This window comes from Triticum dicoccoides, chromosome 5B, assembly GCF_002162155.2.
Source record: "Triticum dicoccoides isolate Atlit2015 ecotype Zavitan chromosome 5B, WEW_v2.0, whole genome shotgun sequence".
Lineage (NCBI taxonomy): Eukaryota > Viridiplantae > Streptophyta > Magnoliopsida > Poales > Poaceae > Triticum > Triticum dicoccoides.
The window spans coordinates 532,042,426-532,068,322 of NC_041389.1; the positions used below are offsets into that span (position 1 = coordinate 532,042,426).

Below are 25,897 nucleotides of genomic sequence, written 5' to 3' on the forward strand. Positions count from 1 at the left end.
CTAAGGCCTCTACTAGCAAGAAGGCTATGCTGAAGAAGCCTGCTCGGAAACCACATTCCTCAGCAATGCCCTCACGGCCAAGCTCATATGTGCCCTCACGGCCTATTCCTCAAGCTGCTCCAGTTCCTTGGGTTGCAAAACCCTCAGCTCCTCCAACAAAGTCCTCGGCACCTGTGCATCTCGCCTCTTGCCAGAGGACCACAGGCATCTCAATTGCCTCAGGAGCATCTGCAAGTTCGTCAGTTCCTCCTCAGTCTTCAACAGGCCCCACTTTGCTGAAGACCAAGGCTACTGCTGGACAACGCACCAGACCAAGTCCTCACAAGAAGCAAGTTGCCTTCCAAGTGCCGTCGGAAGATGACGAAGCTGATGATGAACAATTAGCCGAAATCATCAGAGATAGACAGCAAAGGGCCGCTAGAGCCAAGGGCAGTGTTGTGCCACTCATGTTGGATTTGAAGAAGATCCTGCACTTCATTGACATGTGGCACAAGGACCCAAACACTCCCTTACCAGAATTAAACCTCACACCTGGCCAAAGTCATATGTTGACGGTCTTCATTTCTTAAGAAAAATGGAAATTTAAGAAATCCAGGTCTGTGAAGAAAGCCCAGTACAAGAAATAACGCTTTCTGAAGGACAACGTTCGAGCGCTATCGCCTGAAGAACTTGTCGCTCTGCAATCTGAGATCAAGAAACTCAATGATGAATTTGACGCCTACAAGGCAGAATGGCTGGGAGCCAAAGTCAGATTCGTCAAAATGGCGAAGGGATTTACACCCAATGTTGCTGCTCCAACGCACATTGAAATTCCTCAAGCTGAAACATCTGCACAGCCTACTGAAGAACATGCCAGCACCGCTGATGAAAATCAGGCTATTGATGAAACTGAAAGCACCAGGGCTGATGAAGCTATTCCATCTGCTGAAGAAATTGCCAGGGCAACCACTAGTGTTGCGCCAGAAGAACAAGACAGGCCAGCCGAAGCATCTGACGTTGTGCTTGAAGAAACTGAACAAGTCAGAACAACTGCATCAGTTGTGCCTGAAGAAACTTCACCAATTTCCTCTGTTCCTCCTGCGCCAACACCAAGTCCCATTCTTCCTTCTACATTAGAAGTGAAGAAAACCAAGGCTGCGGAGCGAGCTGCACTGAAGAAAAGGAAAGCATCTGCTTCCTCAGAGTCTTCTGCTCCCAAGAAGGCGAAGGTTTTGACCAGCTCATTTGCAAATCCAATAGATGATGTTCCTCTTTCAAGCATGCCATCAAAGGAAATTATTCCTTTTGGTGAACGTTACTATATTCCAAGTGAATCTGATGAAGAAGATCCTTCTATTGCTTCGACAGAGCAGATGGATGAAGAAATTGAAGTGGACAATGTCACTTCAACCCCTCTGGTATCATCGCCCATGCCTTATTTCACGGCTGAAGAGGCAGCTGTTGAAGAAATGGATGAAGAAGAAGAAGACGTGGACATTGGGTGCACCACTCCAGTGTTGAATGATGACTATTAGGAAAGTCATCACCCCAATTCCCCCATGTTCACCCCACTGCAACAGATTCCTCAGTCCCCAGTCCAGTCTGAAGAAATTCCCAAAGGATCTGATGAACCTCAAGCACCTCTTCTTACCATGCCTGAAGAATTCCAGCCACTAGTGCTGATGATAAAGCTACCGAAGAAAAGGAGACTCAGGCTGCTACAGAAGCAGAAACTGAAATTCCTCAGCCTGCGGCTCCTGAGACTGTGATTCCTGAGGTTGTGAAGACATTGACTGATACACCTCAGCCCAAGCCAAAGAATCTGTTCTCAAAGACGTCGAAGTTCAAAGCTAATGACTTCTTCCACGAGCACGTGCTCTTCATAGAATACAACCCATATGACTGCTTGTCTTTGAAGAAAGCGTTTCTGGACTGCCAGCCAAGCAAACTTCTATTCTTCACTGCTTTTTGATAAGGAAAAAATATTTGACCATGAGCGTATTCCTCATGTGGACATGGAATCGCTGTCGTGCTTCACACCGGTCCTTAGTGTTCTACATGATGTTGGACTGCTCAACTTCTGCACCGATATATGTGATTGGAATGAAGAACTAATTCTTCAGTTCTATGCAATGCTGCACATCACAGGAAATTATGATGATATAAATTCTTGGGTGTTGGACTGGATGACAGAGAACACTCACTTCAAAGCACCAGCCTCTGAATTGCTTCATGCCTTGCCTGTCAGTCCTTCCCTTGAAGGTGCGCGTCTTATGTATCATGAACCTGAACTCACAGATCACTACATGCAAGTGTTGATGAAGCCGCTGAAGCCCGATCAAGCCCCAAGGACCAAATTCCTCGTGAAGGAATTTCTATATGTGCCATGGACTGTCTATCACATCCTGACCAAGACATTGAGTCCAATCAAAGGCCACGACTCGAATGAAGAAGAAGTCATTGGCATAATGAAGAATCTGCTATTCAATATCATGCATGGTATTCCAATAAACTACCATGACTTGTTCATGAGGACTCTGGCAAATGTTGCATTGTCTCCTTTTGAATTGAAGCCTTACGCTCCCTGGATTATGAGATTCCTCAAATCAAGGTCTTCAATCAATTACAAGGCTGCCACACTCAACCATGGCAGCTATCTGCCCCCCATTGAATTCATCAAGTAGACGTTTTCCTCAGCTAATAAAAAGGGCAAGGCCACTTCTATTATTGATGAAGGCATTCGTCCATTGGATGGACAGTTCCGCAAAGCTGCATCTTACTCCACCAATGACGACTCTGCCACTCATGACTCTGCCGCCAATGCTTCAAAGCAAAATCCTCAAGGCACAGCTCCAAGGGCGATGACTGATTGTGAGCTTCTCCTCGGTCTTCATCAGAAGGTCGATCGCAACCACAAATGGGCCAAGCGTCAGTTTGGTTCAATTCTTCACAACATGACTGCTACACACAATTCAGTGAAGAAGAACCATTACTACCTCCATGAAGTATTTGATTGCACCTGGCTGTTCTGACTCATCTCTACGGTGAAGAAGATCTTAAGCAGATGGGCTTCAAGCAGGACTTCCACTGGCCTAAGCGACCAATGAAGAAATTCAAGAAATTCGAAGTTTTGTCTTTGGTGGCCAGCTCGTTTTCTTCATCATGCGACATTGATGAAAATGAAGATTTGGACGACACTGTGGCAGGCCCTACTCCAACAATCGACCCCAACAACGTTGGCGCTCCTCCATCAACTTCATGGATAAATTCTTCAGGGGCGTTAGTCCTCACTTTTCGTCCCTTTTGGTCATTTGATGACAAAAGGGGAGAATTCTGAGTTAGTCTTCAAGCGGGTCTATCTATATGGGCGTTTTTTTGTTAAGTTGCAACTCTCGCTCTTCTGAAGTGTTTGTTGGATCGAGTTGCAAACTTAAGTCCGATGGTGACCTGATACTTTTGCTCTGTTTTTTTGCATGCTATTTCCTCATCTATGTTATGCACGCATGTTGAATTACATCAGTCACCATATTTCATCATGCATTTCAAATTCTTCATTCGATATGTTAAATGCGTGTATGAATTACAAGATATAGTGGGAGATCTCCATGATTCTACTCTTCAAATGTGCACTGCTTCAAAAGCAAATTCCTCACTATGCACATCTTCAGGGGAAGTTCTTATATATCTTGCAATCAAATTCCTCAATATGAGTATTTACACTTCATATGTTATCCCCGTTGAAAACTTAACCTATATTGTCGTCAATCACCAAAAAGGGGGAGATTGTAAGTGCATTTAGTGCCCCTTAGTGATTTTGGTTTATTGAAGACTTATAGGTTAAGGGACTAATATGTTTGTGAGTGTACACAGGTTCTATAAGTTGATGAGGAGTTTGATATTTACAGTGAAAGTCGACCCCTAAAAATGAATGTCTTCAGCTGAAGACTTTGGTTCTCCTGAAGACTTTGAAAGTGAAAAAATTGGTGTGACCTTGAAGACTTGGATATTCATGCGAGGATTATGAAGTGTGAAGACTTTTGTTTTCGTAGTTTCATTTTCTCTTTCTTGAGTCATAGGAAACATCGTACTGTTAAAGGGGGTCGAGTTAATACTAAGGAAACTGATTTCCAAGTGATGCTCATCTCAAAATCCTACACTTACCCAGTCCTTTCGAGTGAAGCCATTGGAAATCTCATATCAGTTCAGTCAATTTCTTCAGCGACAGAGACGAAGATCTTCTGGTCTCCGAGGAATTTGTTCTGACTGAGGACTTAGGAATTCGCCAGTGTGGATTGCCTACACAGTGAGGAACATGATTGCCCCGAGGAATTCGAACCTCAAATCCGACCGTTATTGTGCTACGCGCCAGCTGTCCAAAATATCTTACCACCTAACGGTCATATCATTGAAGGGCATTTATGTCTTATCATGTCGGGCTGTTCCCTAGGCTATAAATAGTCGCCCCCTACAACCACTAGCTGGTTGGCTGCTCCGAGAGAAACTGACACTTGTCAATTGAGAGCATCCCATCCTCCGAGGACTTTGAACGAAAATCATCAAGTGAGGAAAACCCAAATCCCAAACCCAAACACCTACAAACCCAAAGTGATTGAGCATCACTGAAGAGATTGTTCCTGTGTGGAACCGACGCTTGTTACCTTTGAGGACTGTGTATCCTCCAGACGGTTAGGCGTCATGGTCTGAGCATCCAAGAGGAATTATGGATCGATGAGTGACCAAGTCTGTGAAGGTTTGAAAGTCACTTGTGAAGACTTACCACGAGTTGGGCGAGGTCTGTGTGATCTTAGCTCAAGGAGAATACGGTGAGGACCGTGTGTCCGGGACTGTGTGTCCTTGAGTTTAAATACTCAGCCGCTCCAACTAGACGTACAACTGTCACAACAGTTGGAACTGGTCTACCAAATCATTGTCTTCACCAAGCCTACTAGTCTTCCTCAACCCTTTCGTTTCCTCATTCATGTGTTGATGAACCTGATCATTACTGTTTGAAGACTTTGACTGAAGACTTTCTCTATTTCCTCAATCCAATTCTTCAGTCACATTGTCTTCAGCCTGCTTATCCTATGTTTACGCTTTCTGTACTTTGTGTTTGTTCTCATTTCATCATGATAACTCTGTTGTTGCTCTATTATACTTATACCTGAGTACTTATTCCGCTGCTGGTTGTTCGTGACTTAGGAATTTCCTCACCCTGAAATTCCTCAGTGACGAATTTGTAAAAATTGCCTATTCACCCCCCTCTAGTTGACTTAACGCACTTTCAGATTTCTCCACTACCACCGCCACCACACCGTCGTGCTTCCGGAGAACTTGAGCTACTACTTCACCATCGCTCGCTGGATCGAGGAGGTGAAGGCGTCATCAAGCCGTATGTGTGTTGAACACGGAGGTGTCGTCCGTTCGACACTTGATCAGGAGTCCGTGGACGGATCGTGACTAGATCGCAAAGACGTTCGACTACATCAACCGCGTTTCTTAACGCTTCCGCTTAGCGATCTACAAGGGTATGTAGATTCAATCTCTCCTCTCGTAGATGTGCATCTCCTAGATTGATCTTGGTGAGCGTAGGAAAATTTTGTTTCCCATGCAACGTTCTCCAACAGTATAAAGGAGCAATCTCAAAAAAAAGGTGGAACACTCTAGTGAAGTGACATTGCAAAATTAGCACATATTACATAGAACAACCAGGCATGGCAATATGTTCAACATGTCCAATCCGGGTTTGAATTCTTGGATCTTAGCATCTATCACCATCCCATGTTTTGCTTGTCCATTCAACACACATCAAGAAGGTGCAGTATGAAATTTCCACAGCAAGCACTAGAAATTTCTGATGGTGAACATGAACCATGAGAGTTTGTTTCCATTTAGTAACTTATGTATCAATGTGGCGGTCAGGTGGGTATTATGAAAAACATTAAACATTGTGTCCATTGCACAAACAAAAACAAGAAATAAATTAACATTGTAATTACTAAGCCTAGTTGCTACCTTATTTCTTTCCTTCTTCCTCCTCTCATCTCCATTAGCTGGGTTAATGTGCATGTCTAAAGGTGTGTCTGGCATCTACATCAATAAATGACAGGCAGAGTGCTAGAAGCTCCCATACCAGGTGGGGTTTGGTGAAGGATTATATAAGGCAAGCCTTACCCTTGCCCAATGCAATGTATAGAGGCACACCTTACTTTTGGCACAAGTGGGGAGTACTTCAACACTCTGCCAGGCCTCTTCTTCTAGCATCTACAACAATGCGTACAATATTATTCTTAGAAACATAAATGCAATTGAAAAATATACATGGAGGACGGAAAATAAACACTTATTGTTTTATGAAGAAATCGTGTATCTCAAAATGTTCATGTATCTCGAAAATATGTTTATGGTTTTGAAAAAAAATGTTCATATGCTAGAAATAAGTGTTCATGTATTTATATTATTATTTTTCACAAAATCTGTGTGTAGTCAGAACAATTTTCCCAGGAAACATGAATACTTATTTTATATAAATGACTATTTTCCATATGATTAGTGTTCAAGTGAAAGAATATCTTACGTTGATTTTGAACAAGTTATGATTGACATTTCTTAAGTATATTTGAGGGTATTTGTCTTAAGTACTCTTTTTTTGAGTTGATTTTCTTAAGTACTCAGACTCAGAAAATACACAAGATCAATTCAAAGTTGTTATGTAACGGCCCAACGTGAGCTTACACGCTCCCAGGGCCCAGGGCCTCTTCCCTCTACTCCTCGTGGGTCTAGTAGGCTGTTCCGGATCGCCGTGAGCACACTAAAATCATCTTCTCCTCTGTCTCTCCCCCTAGCGGGCTGACTGCTCTTGCGGCTGGACTGGGGGCGAACCCTCGATCGGCGCGGGCGGACGGCGGCGACCACCGGAGGCGAGAGATGGTGGTGATCGAGCTCGAGCCGGAGCACGAGGGCGAGGAGACGAAACGCCCCTCCTCGCCGCCGGAGTTCGTGGAAGCCCCGGACCCGAGGGGCGCGGAGCAGGACGAGGAGGCCTTCGAGGACGCGCTCACCGACGAGCAGCTGCGGGAGGTATCGCCCCGAGCACCCCATCCATCAACCCGTTCTCCTTCTTGATTTCTGTGCTCGAATTTGAGATCCCGACCCTGAAGCTTTGATTAGGACATATGGTGGTGCCGTGCCGCGAGGGTTCCATTTGTGGGTTGGTTCTTAGAGCGAGGATGCAAGGATTCGTAGTTAGTGCATGATAATTGATGATCGATTGCGCTCCACTCAGTCAGCTAATGAATTTAGTCTCTTTAATTTGTTGGACCCTTCAGATTTTCTTATGAAACAAGTGTATATGTTGCCTTACTAGATGATATTGTCCTGAACCAACTATCGTGGTTGAGTATTAGTATGCAGGTGGCACCATTGGTTAGTTTCATGATTTGGCGTTCTCATTCCTCGGATGTAGCAGGCAAATAATCGACAATGCACTCTAGAAAAACTTAAGTAAGAATGGCTGAATTGAATACAATACTCTCTATCATATGACTGCTGTACGAAACTAACTTAGCTGAAGTGGCAGCGCAAGATTTTGCGCAGAGCTTGTTCCTGAAATTTTACCTTCCAAGCTTATTTCCATACTTTTTCTTTCACGGGATCATTTTAAGTGTTCTGGTCTGTAATAAATGAAGCAATGACTAGCCAAATTTCTTGCTTTGATAAATTATTGGACTGCTGCTACTAACTGCCTCTAAATAGGCTTCTGGAAATTGTTGATGGAACTTCATGTCTTACTATGCTGTTTTTTATGCTATCTTGGGCTGGGCAAGTGGGCATTTCCTAGAGCATCACGTTGAAGAGTTTTGCCTTCCTGTATTAAAATTTTCCCTTCAACTTGGTGCAGAAAGCTAGAAGCCAAGCAAACGATGCAAAAGCAGAAGGAAACAAGCATTTTGCAGCTGGACAGTACGAGGATGCATTATCACAATATGAAATTGCACTGCAAATTGCTGCTGAACTGGAATCTTCTGAAGATATATCCTCTGCATGCCATTCAAATCGTGCTGTATGTTTCTTGAAGTTGGTAAGACATTTTTCTGGTCTGTTGACAACTCGGAGGACATCGGATACTATCCACATTTGCCTGCCATTATTGCCCATTTACATTGATGTGAACATGCAGTAGTTCGGTCATAGTATTATCATTGCATGAAGATGGTATGGTACCATCATATAATTATTTCTTTTATCTACGGTTTATCCATTCCTTATGTACTGTAGGAATGTCATTACTTTTATCTGTTTTCTGTGTAATCTCAGTAGAAAGCAGGGAGCAGCGATTTGGCTCCCGAGCACATATGCTATTGTTGTGTGGACCATCCAGATACCTAGGGATGTGCGTCCTTATTATTTAGTGTAAGATGTACGGAACAATATGCATAGGGAATACAGAGGCCGGCACTCTGACGACAGTAAATGCCTTTAGCTTCTCTCTCATCACATCTTCTCGTTTCTCTGATCTCTCTTCTACCGATGGGATGGGGCTGGAGCCAACACTCGTTCTATCCAACTTGAGACGGCGAGGAATCCGGTGGGCTGCGGTGATTGGGCGCTGCAACGCATGGGGAGAGGTGTTATTTACATGGATGCAACTGCCTGAGTGCCTGATCCGTAGTCTCCCTCCTCGGCTCTGGCTGCCTGAGTGACTGATCACGCAAGCCCCCCGTCTCCTGCGGGCAGAGGTTGTGGATCTGGCTTGTCCCTTGACTCCGGCCATGCCGACGTGCGCTGAGTTGGTGCAGGTGGATTCTTGGTGGAGGGCCGAGGTGACTTCTCATGCGTGTGGTTCCTTGTTTGCTTGACAATGCTCCTTTTCTTCTTCTTTGGATCTTATATCGGTTAATCACAAATCAATTGATTTCCTGCTGCATCCATGCAATTTGTAGTGCTGCATTTTTTTTGTGAATCGATAATTTATTTGTAGCAGCAACAGTGCTGGATGGGTCATCAACTAGTTCGGATGTCTAGAGCATTTGTTTTGTTCATCAACTTTTATTCCCCATGCAGACCATTTCGTGCAAAGGTTTTTACTGCACAATTGATCTGATTTTTTTCACATTCATGCCAATATCTTGTACTTTGACTGGTTAAAAACTTGGGTGCCAAGATTGATTTAGTGAAACATCCATTGTGGTGGTGATGCAATCAATCTGTCCTAATCTGGTGCTAATTAGGATGAATAATGGTGTTGCACAATGAATGGGCTGCTGCAGCATAAGTATATTAATGGTAAAGAGAAAGGTGTCCAATCATGTCTTGTGTGAGTGGGACCTCTTCATGTCAGGATAGATGCAAGCGGATGGCGTCCGCATGTCCGCGAACAGAAAAGTCTTCGCGGACAGCCGTGGACATGCAGATGCCGTCCGCTTGCATCCTTAGGATAGCAGTACCATGTGTCAGCCAGAAATTGTTTAAACACCACAGTGTGAAAAATACTGAACACATACAACACTGTATGCATTCTGGTGCGTCAATCCCCATGCATACCAAACATCAGGATAAAGAGCTCACCTGTGCTTGGGCACCCTTCTTGATATCTCATTGCTAAGAAGTGCTTGGGCACCCTTCTTGATATTTCATTGCTAAGAAGTGCTTGGGCACCCTTCTTGATATCTCATTGCTAAGAACTGTGCTGTTAAACGTGCTAGACTAGGCCATGTTAATATGTTATGTGGTCGATGAAATCTTTGATTTGTAGTCTAATTTCAAATGCCCTTTATGTACTTGAATGAGCGTTTCTGTTAAGTGAGGGTTTTTATTTTTGTCATATCTCATCACACGCAAACTCTGGTGCTGACTTCATGTGATCTAGGGGAAATATGATGAAACAATTAAGGAGTGCACCAAAGCGCTTGAGCTGAATCCTTCATATCTGAAAGCTCTGCTTCGGAGGGGAGAAGCACATGAAAAGCTTGAAAACTATGATGACGCTATTGCTGGTTAGATTTTATCCTCATTATGTGCTTTATATTGTCAATTTTAGGTCAGTGCATTCACATAATTTTTTATGCCATTTTTCATGTTCCACCAGTGCTAAGTTTTTGAGCATTGTTCCTCTTTGCAGATATGAAAAAAATCATTGAGCTAGATCCTTCAAATCAACAGGCTAAGAAATCATTGTTCCGACTTGAGCCACTGGCAGCAGAGAAAAAGGAAAAGATGAAGGAGGAAATGCTTGGTAAGATCTTCCGCTAATGTTTAGACTTTATAACAGCTTTATCTTTGTTTATGCTTCCAGTGTAGTTCACAGCTCTAGCCATCTTATATATGTATAGTAACGTATTAGTCCTGTCGATGATGATATTTGGTTGCACGGCATTCACGATTGTGTTGTTATTTGCTGGCACAATTTTCTTTAGTGATTAAAAGTGTCATAAGAATATATGCCGTGAATGTACCAATGTTTTACATAGCTCATATGCCCTCCCAACTTTTGTTGAGCAAAAATGGATTATTCAGCAGGAGTAAGGATTCTGAATTATTCAGACACCATGGTTCTGTCATATGGAAAGCCCCATTTAGGCTCATGCACAGCTCTGCACCCTCAGACCTTGTGAACATTTGATTGATTTATTCTTTGCTCATGTTTTCCCCATCTGAATTTATGTGATGCAGCAAAGCTGAAAGATCTGGGCAACTCGGTGCTGGGGCGGTTTGGGATGAGCGTGGACAATTTCAAAGCTGTCAAGGATCCAAACACTGGCTCGTACTCCGTTTCTTTCCAGAAGTAGTAGCATATATAGCATAATGAATTTTACAGAGGAACATGGATCGGTGTCCATTGAGGGGGAGTCTCCAGTATATCCTTTGAATCCTGGTGGCGATTGTTCATGATAAGTTATGTAATGGTCTTGCACTCCTGCAGTCAGAACGCTCAATCTGAAGATGAGCCTGACCGTTCTTGGACTATTTGTTGCTGCCTAGGCACTAAGTTGTTTTTGTATGATACGCATGGTGGCGCGATTGTTCTCCTTCAGTGCTTTCACGTATGATACGCATGTACATTTGCTGCCTAGGCACTAAGTTGTTTTTGTAAACGGCTCTTCATTTTTCTTTTCTTGTATGGATGCACTATCTGTTGTCGAATTGCTCTTATGGCAGATCGTTAGCTTCTCACCTGTTGGTCCATCTCATGATTTTATTTGCCCTACAAGGAACAGAGAAATTTGCTTGGCCTGTCAGAGCGTAATCATGCTAGGGAGTTCAATTTTGAGCCTCGCATCATGCAATTTAGTTTCTATGCACGTGATCGCCAGTGATGGGTTTCGACTTCATGCCTTCTGCATTTTTTTTGCAATTTTGCGTAAACTATAGGGAAGAAAACGTGACAAACTTTTCATTGTATCAACGAATATGCAGTATTCGCCGCGTCGTGTCGTGGCTGAAACCAACATGGTACTTTGCCAGCCACGACGCCGCGCCATCAGTTGCGGCGCCCGCCGGCGGGAGCGGCCCACGCCGGCCGGCATCGTCATCACGCAATGTACAAAGCCCAAACAAAACGCCACGCTCGTTAGCTACCGCTCAGGCCATTGGCGTCGGCGGCCGCCTCGAGCCTCCGCCACCGTGCGTCGCGCGCGGCGGCCCGGGCGTCCGCCTCGGCCCGGCTCGCGGCGAGGTCGGCGGAGCAGCGGTCGTAGAGGTCGGGCGCCACCTGCAGGAGCAGCGCCTTGACGCTGGCGGTGACCTGCTGCACGCACTTGCTCCAGTGGCGCTCCAGGTTGTCCTCGACGCTGGCCACGAAGGGCGGCAGGATGCGCTCCATGGCGCCGCCGGCCGACGCCATCTCCAGGAACCGCTCGTTGTTCCACACGTACAGCGCCCGCTCCGCCACCTGCAAATCAAAACACATAATTTTTTTCCTCGTTCAGCCCACCACTCATCATCAAAGCAGTCAAGTGATGGTAGTATTATGATTAGTGCTAAGGATAGGGTAGGGCAATTATCCATGGCTGGATTACACGACAAGGAACGTTTGCTCCGGTCAAATCATCGCCTTTGCAAAGCCGCTTTGCAAAGCTAGTAGTTGGTACTAATGCAATTCAGAATGATTCAGCTGGAGGGGTACACTTGTACGTGGCAGGCAGGGTACCACAGCTCCACATTCCCTCCACTGTGAGTGTGGGTGCACAGTGGAGTTGGCATCGGCATGTGACGGCCATGTTCCGTTCGGGAGGCCGCATTCCCAGACGGATTGCATTTGCATCGGGACTGAAAGAGAGTTTTGGGTGGATGGGGGCGGCAGAAAAGTGAGGTTTTTGAACCCCAATTGCACGAACCGTGCAGTAGTGGTACGTGCATGAAGTCGACAAATTGATTAGCCAAAGTGACATCACTTTATAAAGCCTCTTTACCAATCGCCCAAACTTTCGATCAACTACTGTTCACCGCCTGCAAGCTTTCTTCCCCCACATGCAGCCAACTAACTGAACGGAGCAGAGGCTGTTGTATGGACGGGTCTCCTCAAAAGTTAAAACTAAAGCGACGTGTTCTAACGGTATATTCTGCAATCCAATGTCAGTCTGAAGCCTTGGGTTCAGAGATTTACTCTAGCTCGACATTCTAAATTACCACTTGATTAAGATTTCAATTTCGATCATATATAAACCTGGTACGTACGTGCAGTATTGATTGACGTAGCGGTGGTGATTAAGCGGAAGCGATTTTTTTACCTGGGAGCTGCAGCTGGTGGCGCAGCGCGCGATCCGGGAGCAGATGGGCGCGGCGAGGGCGTCGAACTGGCGCTGGTCCAGGGCGTCCACGATCTCCTCCAGCTCGTCGATGAGCAGCACCTCCTTCTGGCAGTTGGTCACGGGCCACCGCCGGAGGATGCCCTCCACCACGGCGCCGGCCAGCCCCGGCTCCTTGTGCACGAACTGCAGCACGCAGTAGACGAGCTGGCGGTGGTAGGCGTGCAGCCACCGCGCGCGGTGCAGCGGCAGCAGCACCCGGAGCAGGAACCCGCGGTGCTCCTCCTTGAGCGGCACCGCGAAGCCGTTGATGATGCTGCCGCAGATCTCCAGCAGCTCCGCCACGCCGCCGCCGCACTCGTGGACGGACGCCAGCAGGGTGGCCGCCATGGACCGGCGCATGAACGCGCGCTCCGGGGTCAGCTTGGCGTAGAGCTGGTGGTACGCGGTCTTGAGCCGGTCGCGCTCGCGGGGGTCCTCGGAGGCGAACAGCGCCAGGAGCGACGTGAGGAAGGGGCGGTCGATGTGGTTGCGGAGGGCCTTGGCGTCGGCCGCGGCGATGACGGCGAGGAGCACGTCGTAGACCGCCTGGAGGTGCGGCCACGACGGGAGCAGCGACGCCGCGGGGGCCTCCTCGTCCGCCGCCTCGGCGAGCACCGACGGGCACGTCGCCGGCGGCGGCATCGTCCGGAACAGGTTGGCGGCGAACATCTTGACCAGCGCGACCATGACGAGGTGGTCCAGCCCGGGCGGCTGGTTCTTGCCGCTGGAGCGCACCGCGGCGAGCACCTCCTCGAGCCGCTCCAGCTTGGCGTCCCGCTCGTCGGCGCGCTCGGCGGCGTCGTCGTCCGCGAACGCGAAGACCCGGCAGCAGGAGGCGATCTTGTCGATGAGGCTCTCGGCCTCGGGCTCCGGCTCCGGCGGCGGCAGCTTGTTGGCCGCCGCCGCCGCGGCGAACACGAAGACGCCGTCGGGGTTGTCGAGCTGGAGCAGGTGCAGCAGCGTGGTGGATGTCCTCTTCTTGCCCGGCGCCCTCGGCGGCGCCACCCTCGAGACGACCTCCACCTCGGCGCCCATCGGCCAGCACCCCCTGAGCAGCGACGAGGACCCCACCTTCGCAGCGACGGCACCGCGCGCTATCAAGGGCGTCACGGGCGGAGAGACACCGCGGGCGGCAGCGGGGCGGGAGACTTAAAAGAGGCCCAACTCAAGGAAGGAAGAAGGCGCCAAGCGGTGGCGGTGGTTTCGCCGCCCGGACGGTCGCGCGCTCGGGAAACGCCGCGCGTTGGGGAGGACGTCCAGGGTGGTCGTTGGCGCCTAGCTGCTGGCCGCTGGCCGCTGGCCGCGATGCAGTCTACTTGAGCCCCAATCCAAGCTCTTCCTGGCTCGTCACGTCGCCACCTTTGTAGAGATAGAGAGGTCGCGAGCGAGAGGGCCCGCGGGTACGCACGCACGCACCGGGGGCGTCGCTTTATACGCGGGAGGCAGAACCGATGCGCCACCCTTGGCGCCTAGCGTCCTTGACACGTCCACGTCCACGTCCGGCCGGCACTGGCGTTGGCGCCTTGGCGAGGCCGTGAGCGCGCGGGCGGTGGATTTAGCCGGCTCGACGCTGCTGCCTGCTCGGCTGGTGGCCTGGTGCTGCTATTGCTGGGCATGTGATGGTGTGGCCGTGGTCCTCGTGGTTCGCAGCGCAGGCGAGCTGAGGTGAGGGGTGAGTGAGACCGAGACAGAGCATGCACCAGCACCACGCAAACGGCAAATCCAATGTTGACCGTGCTGTGCTGTGCTGGTCGACCGCATGCGGTGCGAAAATGGCGGACCCCCGCTCACGGTCACAGTAACTGGCGAGTTGACACGAGCAGGCAACAGTGGTGCTTTTGGTGGCCGTGCGTCGACCTGCTCGGCCGCTACTGCTCCTTTTCGGCCTGTAATAATGTCACGACTGACGCCGCCACCCCACTACCACCGCTAGGCGCTGACAAGCTGGACCCGCAAGACAGGAGGACGAGGGCGAAGCCGAGTCCCGCGATGCTGGCAGATGGGCCCGAGGTGACCGGGTAGTAGGTGTGAGTGGGTGGGTTTCGGCCGCGTTGTACTTAAGCCTCACGGTTGTGTGTGTGAGGGGCATCAATAAACTAGCATCTGAACAGATCGAGAAGTTGTTCTTCTCCTACCAGGCTCCTTCCCCTTCCTCCTAGATCCCCTTCCCTGCAATTCTTCACTCCTAATCCTCGTCTAAATCAGGGCTATTACAAGTGGTATCAGAGGTCAGTCGATTTGGAGACCGCGTGCCCCAAGCCTCGCTACCAGACCAAGCAGGCGAAGCAGACGACGGTGATGGAGACACAGCTCGCGGATCTGATCCAATCCGTCAATGAGGGGCGCGCAGCGAACGACGCTCGCCTGGAGGCGATCCAGGCGTCCCTCGAGCTTTCGCGGACGGCGGTCTCGAACCTGCAACGCGAGCTCGACGAACTCCGTACCCAAGTGGGGCGGATCACCCTTCACCCGGCGCTCGCGACTCCAGGCGACGCCGCGGAGGACGGGGTGGTGCGTCAGGCGTCGTCTCCTCCGAAGACGGGCTCCGAGCACCACGGGCCAAGTGGCCACGGCGAGAACTTCAACTCCGGGGGTGTGGCTCATGGGATGGTCACCACCTTGCAGCCGCCTCCGGTCAAGGGCACGTCTCAGTCCCCACCGGAGAATTTTGCATCTCTAGGCGTAGGATTGAGTCGCATGATTACCTAGGAGCCGCCGCAAGGTGCGCGGCAATTGCCACACACACACATCATTGGGCACTGCTAAAACTGGATTTTCCCCAATTCGACGGGAAAATCCACAGTTCTCGAGATCTAGGTGCGAAAAATATTTCAATGTCTATGGCATTCAGTCAGATCTCTGGGTTCGGGTAGCCACTTTACATTTCACGGGCACAGCTGCTCGTTGGCTGCAATTGCACGAGTCCGCGAGTCGTTTGTCCACTTGGGAGGGCCTGTGTTCAGCTCTGAATGACAAATTTGGTAGGGATCAATACCAAATGCATCTTCGCCAGTTTAACATGTTGAAACAGACAGGATCAGTAGAGGAGTACATGGGGTAGTTTGAGGAGTTAATGCATCACATACTCGCTCATAACTCGGGTTTTGATCCCATTTACTTTACAACCCAAATTCCTGGATGGGTTAAAGGCTGAAATTCGTGTTGGTGTTACCTTACATCGACCACAAAACTTGGACTCTGTGTTTTCCTTGGCCTTATTGCAGGAAGAGATGGTGGAGGCGATGTCGCGGCACAAGTACAGACGGTACGATCCAGCGCCGCCACGACCTCTAGCGCGACAAGCACCAACGATCGTTGTGCCAGCGGTACCACATCGTGTACCGTTGCCAGGCACACATGCAGTATAGCTGAAGACCGCAAGGCACTGGACGCTGCGCGTGCGGCAGAATGTCGCCCTGAACAGGGGCGAGGAGAGGACCGCGTAGCCGCGCTCCGCAACTATCGCCGTGCCAGAGAACTCTGCTTTAAATGCGGCGAACGCTGGGGCCAGGGCCACCACTGCGCAGCCACCGTCCAGCTGCATGTTGTGGAGGAACTGCTCGAGCTGCTGCAGGACGAAGACCAAGACAGACACGCAGCTAAGTCTGATTCAAAGGAAGAGATACTCATGTCCATATCAAAGTTAGCCATGACAGGGCAAACAACCCCGCGCACAGTCCGTCTGCTGGGATAGATAGGAGAGCGAGAGGTGTTGATATTGGTGGATTCAGGTAGCTCTCAAAGCTTTGCCGGCGAGGATGTAGCAGCAAGTGTGGCAAATCGGGTGCAACAGATGGCACCTATGTCAGTGAAGATCGCGGACGGAGGAGTGCTTTCCTGTTCGGGGTACATACCTGCTTGCAAATGGACGACGCAGGGGCACCAATCTACCATTGATCTCAGGGTGCTGTCACTGGGCTGTTATGACATGGTGATTGGAATGGATTGGTTGGAACAATGTGGACCGATGCTAGTGGATTGGGGAGCCAAAACCTTGCAGTTCTAGCATGAAGGGAGGAGTGTTTTGTTGCAGGGCCTGACAAACGCTTCCCCAACTGTGGTTGTTGTATTCATGTTTGAGCTGCAGGAGTTGGAGAAAAACAACTCCATTGCACATGTGGTATTGCTGAGCATGAGTGGGGAGCAAGTGTAAATCACTCCTATACCGGCCACTATTCAGCAAGTTTTGGACGAGTACCAGGATCTTTTCCAGGAGCCGACAGAGCTGCCACCACATAGGGAGTGGGGTCATGCAATTCCCCTACTACCAGGAGCAAAACCAGTGAATCTTCGACCATATAGATACACACCAGAGCAGAAGGAAGAGATCGAGGCTCAGGTTAAGGAGATGCTGGCCAAAGGGTTTATCACCACTAGCACCAGTCCATTTGCATCGCTGGTCCTGCTGGTGAAAAAGAAGGATCAAACATGGCGGTTGTGTGTGGACTTCAGGCACTTAAACGCGATCACTCTCAAAGCCATGTATCCAATGCCAATAACTGAGGAACTATTTGACGAGCTAGCAGGAGCTTGTTAGTTCTCCAAAATGGACTTGCGGGCTGGATACCACCAGATCAGGCTAATGCCAGAGGACGAGTTCAAGACTGCATTCAAGACGCATATGGGTCACTTCCAGTTTAAAGTGATGCCATATGGTCTGGCATACGCCTCGGTCACCTTTCAAGGCAACATGAACACAGTTCTGGCTCCAGTCAATCGCAAAGGGGTCGTGGTTTTCATGGACGACATATTGGTCTTCACAAAGACATTGGAGCAGCACAGAGCCCTACTCGCGCAAGTATTGCAGTTGTTGAGGCAGCATCAGTTCTATGTAAAACTGTCCAAATGCTCGTTCGCACAGCAAAGTATCAATTACCTGGGGCACTATGTAAGCAAAGATGGGGTTTCGACTGACAAAAGCAAGGTTCAGACGGTGCGGGAGTGGCCTATACCAGACACAGTTAAACAACTCAGAGGGTTCCTTGGACTAGCCGGGTACTACCGGAAGTTCGTCAAACACTTTGGGATCATCTCCAAGCCGTTGACAGATCTCCTCAAGAAGAATACCTTGTTTGTGTGAACTCCAACAACAGATGCAACCTTTCATGCACTCAAATAGGCACTGGTAGAAGCCCTGGTGTTGGCTCTGCCAGACTTTACCAAGCAGTTTGTGGTGGAAACGAATGCTAGTGGCACGGGCATCGGAGCAGTTCTCATGCAGAACTCCCACCCAATTGCTTATTTGAGCAAAGTGCTCTCTCCGTGCAATTTGGGCCTTTGGCTTATGAAAAGGAGTGCCCGACCCTGTTGCTCGCAGTCGACAGATGGAGAGCATATCTTCAGCATGCAGAATTTGTGGTGAGAACGGATCAGAAAATCTTGCTGCATTTAATCGACGAGAGGTTGCACACCCCGATTCAGCAACGCGCCTTCACTAAATTGGTGGGGCTGCAGTTTGTCATACAATATAAAGCTAGGCTATCTAACCAGGCCGTGAACGCGTCGTCACGACGCGACCACGTTGAGGAAGGAGAAATGGTAGCGATCTCCGTATGCAAACCAGCTTGGCTGGAAGCAATCAAGAACAATTACAAGGACGATCCCAGCGCCACAAAGAAGCTCACCAGTTTAGCCCTGGGTCAGGCTAGCAAACTGGGGTTCACAGTGCAGGACAGGGTTTTGCACTTCCAAGGCAGGATTTGGATTGGAGGAGACACGCAAATACAACATCATCTGATCAACTCATTGCATTCAAGCGTTGTTGGGGGGCACTCGGGATTTCATGCAATCTACAATTGTATCAAACGGCTGTTTGCCTGGAAAGGACTCAAGAAGGAAGTCAAGGATGTGGTCCGGAGTTGTATGGTGTGCCAACAAGCCAAGACAGAAAGGATATCGCCGGTAGGCCTTCTCCAACCACTACCGATCCCGAAAAACCATGGCCAGTCGTGTCTCTCGATTTCATTAAAAGTTTGCCCAAGTCTTGTGGATATGATGTGAACTTAGTGGCGGTCGACAAGTTTTCGAAGTATGCCCATTTCGTGCCTATGACACACCCATACACAGCTCTCCAAGTGGTCAATCTGTTCATGAAGGAGATATTTCGTCTGCATGGGTTACCTTTGGCTCTCATATCAAACTGGGACAGAGTCTTCACGAGCAACGTCTGGTAGGAGCTGTTCAAACTCTGCCACACAGAACTACGCATGAGCTCCTTGTACCATCCATAGACAGATGGACAGACGGAATGGGTGAATCAGTGCCTGGAGACTTACCTACGCTGTGCGGTCCATGCTTGCCCGACCAACTGGGCAAAATGGTTGGCGCTTGCAGAGTTTTGGTACAATACCTCTTTTCAGTCTTCACTGGGCAGAACTCCATTCGAGGTAATCTGTGGCCATCAGCCTCGCGAATTTGGAGTGGCACAAGTCGACAACTGTTCTGTGCCGGACTTGGGAGCATGGCTATGGGAGAGAGAGAGAGAGAGATCATGCTTGAGCATTTGCAACAGCAATTGAAGAGGGCGCCGGATCGCATGTAGGTGCAGGCTGATCGACACTGTACTAAACGATCGTTTGAAGTCGGGGATTCCATGGTGCTGAAGCTACATCCGTTCATTCAAACCTCCATTTCCCAACGGCCATTCCAGAAGCTTCCCTTCAGGTATTACGGACCGTAAAATATCATGTCCAAGGTGGGAGCAGTAACGTACAAGTTGGATCTTCCTCCAACAAGCAAAATCCACATTGTGGTGCACGTCTCTCTGTTGAAAAAGGCAGAGGGCACCGAGGTGCAAGTAAACCCTGACTTACCTCCCACTAACGAGATTTTGCAGGCAGAGCATGCACTGTTGGTTGTCTTGGCCACCAAGCAGGTCCGAATGGCGAACAAGGAGCACACACGGCTCATGATCCACTGGGAAGGCCTTCCCACATCGCTGGCAACTTGGGAGGACCCTGTTATGCTCCAGCAACAATTTCTGACCACACCGCCTTGGGGTAAAGGAGGCACTCAAGGAGGGGCGAATGTCACGACTGACGCCGCGACCCTAGAACCACCACTAGGCGCTGACGAGATGGACCCGCATGACAGAAGGACGAGCGCGAAGTTGAGTCCTGCAGCGCTGGCAGATGGGCCTGAGGTGACCGGGTAGTAGGTGTGAGTGGGTGGGCTTCGACCACGTTGTACTTAATGAAGGAAATATGCCCTAGAGGCAATAATAAAGTTATTATTAATTTCCTCATATCATGATAAATGTTTATTATTCATTCTATAATTGTATTAACCGGAAACATGATACATGTGTGAATACATAGACAAACATAGTGTCACTAGTATGCCTCTACCTGACTAGCTCGTTGATCAAAGGTGGTTGTCTTTCCTAGACATAGACATTAGTTGTCATTTGATTAATGGGATCACATCATTAGGAGAATGATGTGATTGACTTGACCCATTCTGTTAGCTTAGGACTTGATCGTTTAGTATGTTGCTATTGCTTTCTTCATGACTTATACATGTTCCTATGACTGTGAGATTATGCAACTCCCGTTTACCAGAGGAACACTCTGTGTGCTACCAAACGTCACAACGTAACTGGGTGATTATAAAGGAGCTCTACAGGTGTCTCCGAAGGTACATGTTGAGTTGGCGTATTTCGAGATTAGGATTTGTCACTCCGGTTGTCGGAGAGGTATCTCTGGGCCCTCTCGGTAATGCACATCACCATAAGCCTTGCAAGCAATGTAGCTAATGAGTTAGTTGCGGGATGATGCATTACGTAACGAGATTGAACTAGGTATTGAGATACCGACGATCGAATCTCGGACAAGTAACATACCGATGACAAAGGTAACAACGTATGTTGTTATGCGGTTTTACCAATACAGATCTTCGTAGAATATGTAGGAGCCAATATGAGCATCCAGATTCTGCTATTGGTTATTGACCAGAAATGTGTCTCGGTCATGTCTACATAGTTCTCGAACCCGTAGGGTCCGCACGTTTAAAGTTTGATGACGATCGGTATTATGAGTTTTTGTGTTTTGATGTACCGAAGGTAGTTAGGAGTCCCGGATATGATCAGGGACATGAAGAGGAGTCTCGAAATGGTCGAGACGTAAAGATCGATATATTGGATGACTATGTTCGGACACCAGAATGGTTTCGGAAGGTTTCGGGCGTATACCGGAGTACCGGGGGGGGGGGGTCCCGTGAAACCCCCGATGGTTTTAGTGGGCCTCATGGGCCCTAGTGGAGAAGAGGAGGGGCGGCCAGGGCAGGCTGCACACCCCCTCCCCCTCTAGTCCGAATTGGACAAGGAGGGGGGGCGGCGCCCCCCCTTTCCTTCCTCTCCTCTCTCCCTTCCTTTCCCCCTCCTACTCCAACTAGGAAAAGAGGTAGTCCTACTCCCGGTGGCACGATTCCTCCTGGCTGGCCGCCCCTCCCCCTTGATCCTTTATATACGGGGGCAGGGGAGCACCTCTAGACACAACAATTGATCATTGATCTTTTAGCCATGTGCGGTGCCCCCTTCCACCATATTCCACCTCGGTAATATCGTAGCGGTGCTTAGGCGAAGCCCTGCGTCGGTAGCATCATTGTCGGTGTCAAAACCGGTGGATCTCGGGTAGGGGGTCCCGAACTGTGTGTCTAGGCGGATGGTAACAGGAGATAAGGGACATGATGTTTTTACCCAGGTTCGGCCCTCTCGATGGAGGTAAAACCCTACTCCTGCTTGATTAATATTGATGATATGGGTAGTACAAGAGTTGATCTACCACGAGATCAGAGAGGCTAAACCCTAGAAGATAGCCTATGGTATGATTGTTGTTCGTCCTATGGACTAAAACTCTCTGGTTTATATAGACACCGGAGAGGGCTAGGGTTACACAGAGACGGTTATAATGGGAGGAGATCTACATATCGTATCGCCAAGCTTGCCTTCCACGCCAAGGAAAGTCCCATCCGGACACGGGACAAAGTCTTCAATCTCGTATCTTCATAGTCTGGGAGTCCGGCCAAAGGTCATAGTCCGGCCATCCGGACACCCCCTAATCCAGGACTCCCTCAGTAGCCCCTGAACCAGGCTTCAATGATGATGAGTCCGGAGCGCAAATTGTCTTCGGCATTGCAAGGCGGGTTCCTCCTCCGAATACTTCATAGAAGATGTTTGAACTCAAGGATAGTGTCCGGCTCTGCAAAATAAGTTCTACATACCACCATAGAGAGAATAATATTTACACAAATCTAATCTGCTGACGTATTCCGTAGTGTGACATCACGCTACGGCCAAGCCTTTATTCGAATCATTTTACTGTTCCACCTCAGCGTGTTTAGCGAGGCAGTTTCGTTGGTACGTCTTGTCAAAGCAGAGATCGTGTCCCCTTATTCCGGGATTCTCATCAATACGGGCGTGGGTAACCCAACCGCGCCATTAACCGCGACGCTTGGGAGATAAGCGAGTTTTATTAGGCTGGTGGGGGCTCATAGTTTCGGCCGCCCATATAAGAGGATAAGGATCCGCCCTTTCCATCTACGCCTTCTTCCTCCTTTGCTTATCCATTCCTGCGCACTCGAGCTCCAGCGCCCAAGTCCGCACTTCCCACCTCAACCTTCTCCAATCATGTCCGGAGCGGGAGGTAGATGGATGGCCTCCACCGTCACGGAGGGGCACATCAAAAAGTTGAGGAAGGCCGGATACTTGTCTAACGACATCGAGCACCGGCTTCCAGATGAGGGGCAACTCATCCCCACCCCTAGGCCCCATGAGAGGGTCGTGTTTCTCCCCCATTTCCTCCGCGGACTGGGCTTTCCTCTTCACCCGTTCGTCCGGGGGCTCATGTTCTACTATGGCCTGGACTTCCACGATCTGGCCCCGAACTTCATCCTCAACATCTCGGCATTCATCGTCGTGTGTGAGGTCTTTCTCCGCATCCAGCCCCACTTCGGCTTATGGCTGAAGACCTTCAATGTCAAGCCGAAGGTTGTGGGCGGACGACAAGCAGAGTGCGGAGGCGCCATGGTGGGAAAGATAGCCAACGTTACATGGCTCGAGGGCGCCTTCGTGGAAACCATCAAAGGGTGGCAATCGGGGTGGTTCTACATCACCAAGCCGCGTGACCCTGAATGGGCAGCGGCCCCCGAATTCCGATATGGCATCCCCACACGGCTCACCTCATGGAAAGAGACGGGCCTGTCGTGGGGTAATTCGGCAGAGGTGACCGGACTTCAAACCTGCATCAAAGACCTAATCGACAGGAGGGTTAAACTCGTCACCGTAGTCCAGGTCATGCTCTTCCGCCGGATCCTCCTGTGTCGACGACGGGCTTTTAATCTATGGGAATTCGACCGGCCCAGCACCAAACTTTGTCCAGGCTCTTCGACACAACACACGAAGATGCCTGGAAGGTGCTTTTCAAGAGCTCCGAGGTTCACCCTCCCATTACCGAGGATTGCGGATTCTACGTGAAGCATCAAGCCAGCGCGGTAAGCTCAATTTTCCCATTACGAGGTATTTTTTTTCCATAGTTTGACTCTATGCGGGATCTAAACTCCCATCCCTGTAACAGGACTGGCAGAAGAAGGCCGGACAGATCAACTGTCTGGCTCCTTTGCCCGAAGACCCAGCGGACGCCCGTTTGACAAAGCTGCTGGTTCCGGCACCTCACGTGGTGTCGGAGAAGAAGGCCAAGAAGAAGGCCACGGGGACTCGAAAGAGTTCCCGACGCCTGGTGGTGTCGGATTCATCGCCCAACGACCCCGAAGTGCCCTCCACCTCCGAAGACGAGGAGGAAGAAGAAGCCTCTCCCCCTTCATCGGGGGGAGGAAAGAAAAGGAAGGCCGCCCCAACTGGGGAGGCCGGAGGGTCCAAGAAGGGGAGGACCCTTCTACCGGACTACGCCTCCGACGCCAAAAACGGCGGAGAGGAATGGCCATCCAGGGTCAAGCCCCTGGCAAAATCGTGAGTATCCGGATACCAGAATAACTTATGGAGTTCCCCTATTGTACAATACCATCTGATGCCGAATTCAATTATGCAGCCCGCCCAAGGCTCAACTCGGCGATTCGTCGAGCGGCTCCCTGGATTCGTCGGACGTGAATAGCACTTCACTCCCGACGGCCTCCTCCCCTCGCCCTACGGACGATGCCGAGGTGGAGTCCCAAAAGGGACTAAACTAGGAGGAGGTGGTCCTGGAGGCGCCACAAGGCGACCTCCCGGACTCCAGGCCCAAAGGGGATGAAGCCCCAGAGGGTTCTAAGTCCGGCCCTGGGCCGGACACCGCTCCGGTACCTTCAGTGGTTCCGGAGTCCGGCAGGCGGCCCCTTCACAAGAAGGGCAAGCCTACGACGCCGTCGGCCTCCGTCCAACCAGAGGCGCTGGACAATTTGCTGGAGGTGCTTAACGGCGCCTCCATCGATGAGGAGCACCGCACTGTTATAAGTGCGGTGATTCAGAAGGTTCAGTCCGCCAAGAGCGGGCTGACAAAAGCCTGTACCAGCCTGCTAATAGGCTTTGAGGTATGTATTTAAAACATATAAAAATGTTACTGCATAGACAGTAGCCCCTGATGCTCAGTGTGGTGTTCGGAAATAAAAGTCGGACAGAGGATCTAAAAAAGATATACGCAGGAGTCTAACATAAATATGTCAATATGGGAATGCAGGCTACGCTGCTGACCTCTACCGCACTGACTGCGGAGGTCGATGCATTGAAGCAGAGCCTCGAGCTGTCCGAGAACGAGCTCGGCCGTGCCAAGAAGCAGCTCGAGGACCAGGAAGGTATGTAATACCTTATGTAAGTATATAAAAAATACCTGGTTGCAAATAATGATAGGACTAACGTGAATGTTGCATGGGCCACATCCGAGGTGGCGACCCTGAAGGAAGCACTATCCAAGGCCAAAGATAATGCGGCCGTGGAGCGCACTGAGCGAGAAAAGCAAGAGGCGCGGGTGGCGGAGGTGCGGCAAGAGCTCGATGCTCTCGTGAAGAAACATGAGAGTTTAGAGCTTGACTCGAAGACTCGAGAGTCCGAGCTTGCCTCGGCACTTGAAAGCGCCAAATCTGCCAAGGCCGAAGCCCAAAAAGCCCTCCAGGAGATTGAGGCAATGAAAAAGATTGTGGCGGGTAAGGCATTCTTTATGCAAAGCAAGCACGTGAAAGTAAATTACCTGTTACTTACCCGCATCCGGAGCTCTCCAGGAGCATTCACAGATCTGCCCCGCAGTGTATCTGCCGCCGCCGCATTCTACCGGGCCGAGGAAGGAAGCTCGACGGAGAAGGTGTTCTGGTCCCAGTATGTTGAGGCCGAATCCCCGGTGCCCTTGAGAGACCAGCTGAAGCAGCTGGTCGAGCTTCATAAGGCAGCCGAACAGGCCATGAAGGGCCTGATAGGCCGGCTGTGACCTGGGGAGGTCATGCCTTTGAGCTACTTTGGGCTGGTGCGGCGGCTGGTGGATGCCTGTCCACGGCTTGAAGTCATCAAGCGCTCCATGTGCATCGAGGGCGCCCGTAGGGCTTTTGCCCGTGCTAAAGTGCACTGGGGCAAGCTGGATGCTGAGAAGTTGGTGAAGGATGGGCCACCGGAGGGGAAGGAGCATCACAGGCCCGAGATGTATTATGAGGGCGTCCTGAAGGGTGCCCGTCTTGTAGCGAATGAATGTACCGGGGATGTAATTTTTGAGTAAACTCGCTCGTGTTTATCCTGTGCGCTGAAAACTTGTTCATATGCACTAAGCAACGCTTTTTGAATTTAAAATATTACCTTCTGTGCGGCCGTTTATGAGATCTGAGAGATGCAAGTCATCGGCTTCTACCCCCATGCCACGAGTGCTGGGGTGTTCGGGATAAACCTGAGCGCTCTTATTCCCATTATTGGGCCCATCTAGGGAGGCGCTCAGCACAACGAACAAGGCTGTCGGACTTATAATGCTTTATCACTCTCACTTAGCCATAGAATTCTATAATTTTAAATTTCGGCGAAGCCCCTAGTATTCGGAAGACCGAGTTCGGGGCGCTATCCACGCCTAGGCCGGATAAATCCAGCTCCTCGCTCTAAGCGGCATAAGTCTTTAGGGACTCGAAAAACCTCTCGAACAGCGACCGGTCTCTCGCCCTATCATGACGGTTAG

At 49.9% G+C, this 25,897-nt stretch overlaps 2 protein-coding genes across 2 annotated transcripts; one reads left to right on the forward strand and one right to left on the reverse strand.

Annotated features, from left to right (window-relative positions):
• Positions 1-6,788: 6,788 nt before the first annotated feature.
• LOC119311392 (tetratricopeptide repeat protein 1-like) lies at positions 6,789-11,118 on the forward strand. The gene is made up of 5 exons (XM_037587030.1): positions 6,789-7,056; positions 7,877-8,056; positions 9,845-9,971; positions 10,097-10,210; positions 10,648-11,118. The coding sequence occupies exons 1-5, from the start codon at positions 6,904-6,906 to the stop codon at positions 10,761-10,763; spliced, it is 690 nt and encodes a 229-aa protein (XP_037442927.1). The 5' UTR covers positions 6,789-6,903; the 3' UTR covers positions 10,764-11,118.
• Positions 11,119-11,347: 229 nt separating this feature from the next.
• Positions 11,348-14,165, reverse strand: LOC119311391 (serine/threonine protein phosphatase 2A 57 kDa regulatory subunit B' alpha isoform-like). The gene is made up of 2 exons (XM_037587029.1): positions 12,705-14,165; positions 11,348-11,866 (listed from the first exon to the last, which is right to left on the reverse strand). The coding sequence occupies exons 1-2, from the start codon at positions 13,797-13,799 to the stop codon at positions 11,546-11,548; spliced, it is 1,416 nt and encodes a 471-aa protein (XP_037442926.1). The 5' UTR covers positions 13,800-14,165; the 3' UTR covers positions 11,348-11,545.
• Positions 14,166-25,897: the final 11,732 nt, after the last annotated feature.

Coding starts and splice junctions, on each gene's coding strand:
- LOC119311391 (XM_037587029.1), bottom strand. CDS start 13,799: ATGGGCGCCGAGGTGGAGGTCGTCTCGAGGGTGGCGCCGCCGAGGGCG. Junction 11,867..12,704: donor CCACCAGCTGCAGCTCCCAG/GTAAAAAAATCG, acceptor TTTGATTTGCAG/GTGGCGGAGCGGGCGCTGTA.
- LOC119311392 (XM_037587030.1), top strand. CDS start 6,904: ATGGTGGTGATCGAGCTCGAGCCGGAGCACGAGGGCGAGGAGACGAAA. Junction 8,057..9,844: donor CTGTATGTTTCTTGAAGTTG/GTAAGACATTTT, acceptor CATGTGATCTAG/GGGAAATATGATGAAACAAT. Junction 9,972..10,096: donor CTATGATGACGCTATTGCTG/GTTAGATTTTAT, acceptor TCCTCTTTGCAG/ATATGAAAAAAATCATTGAG.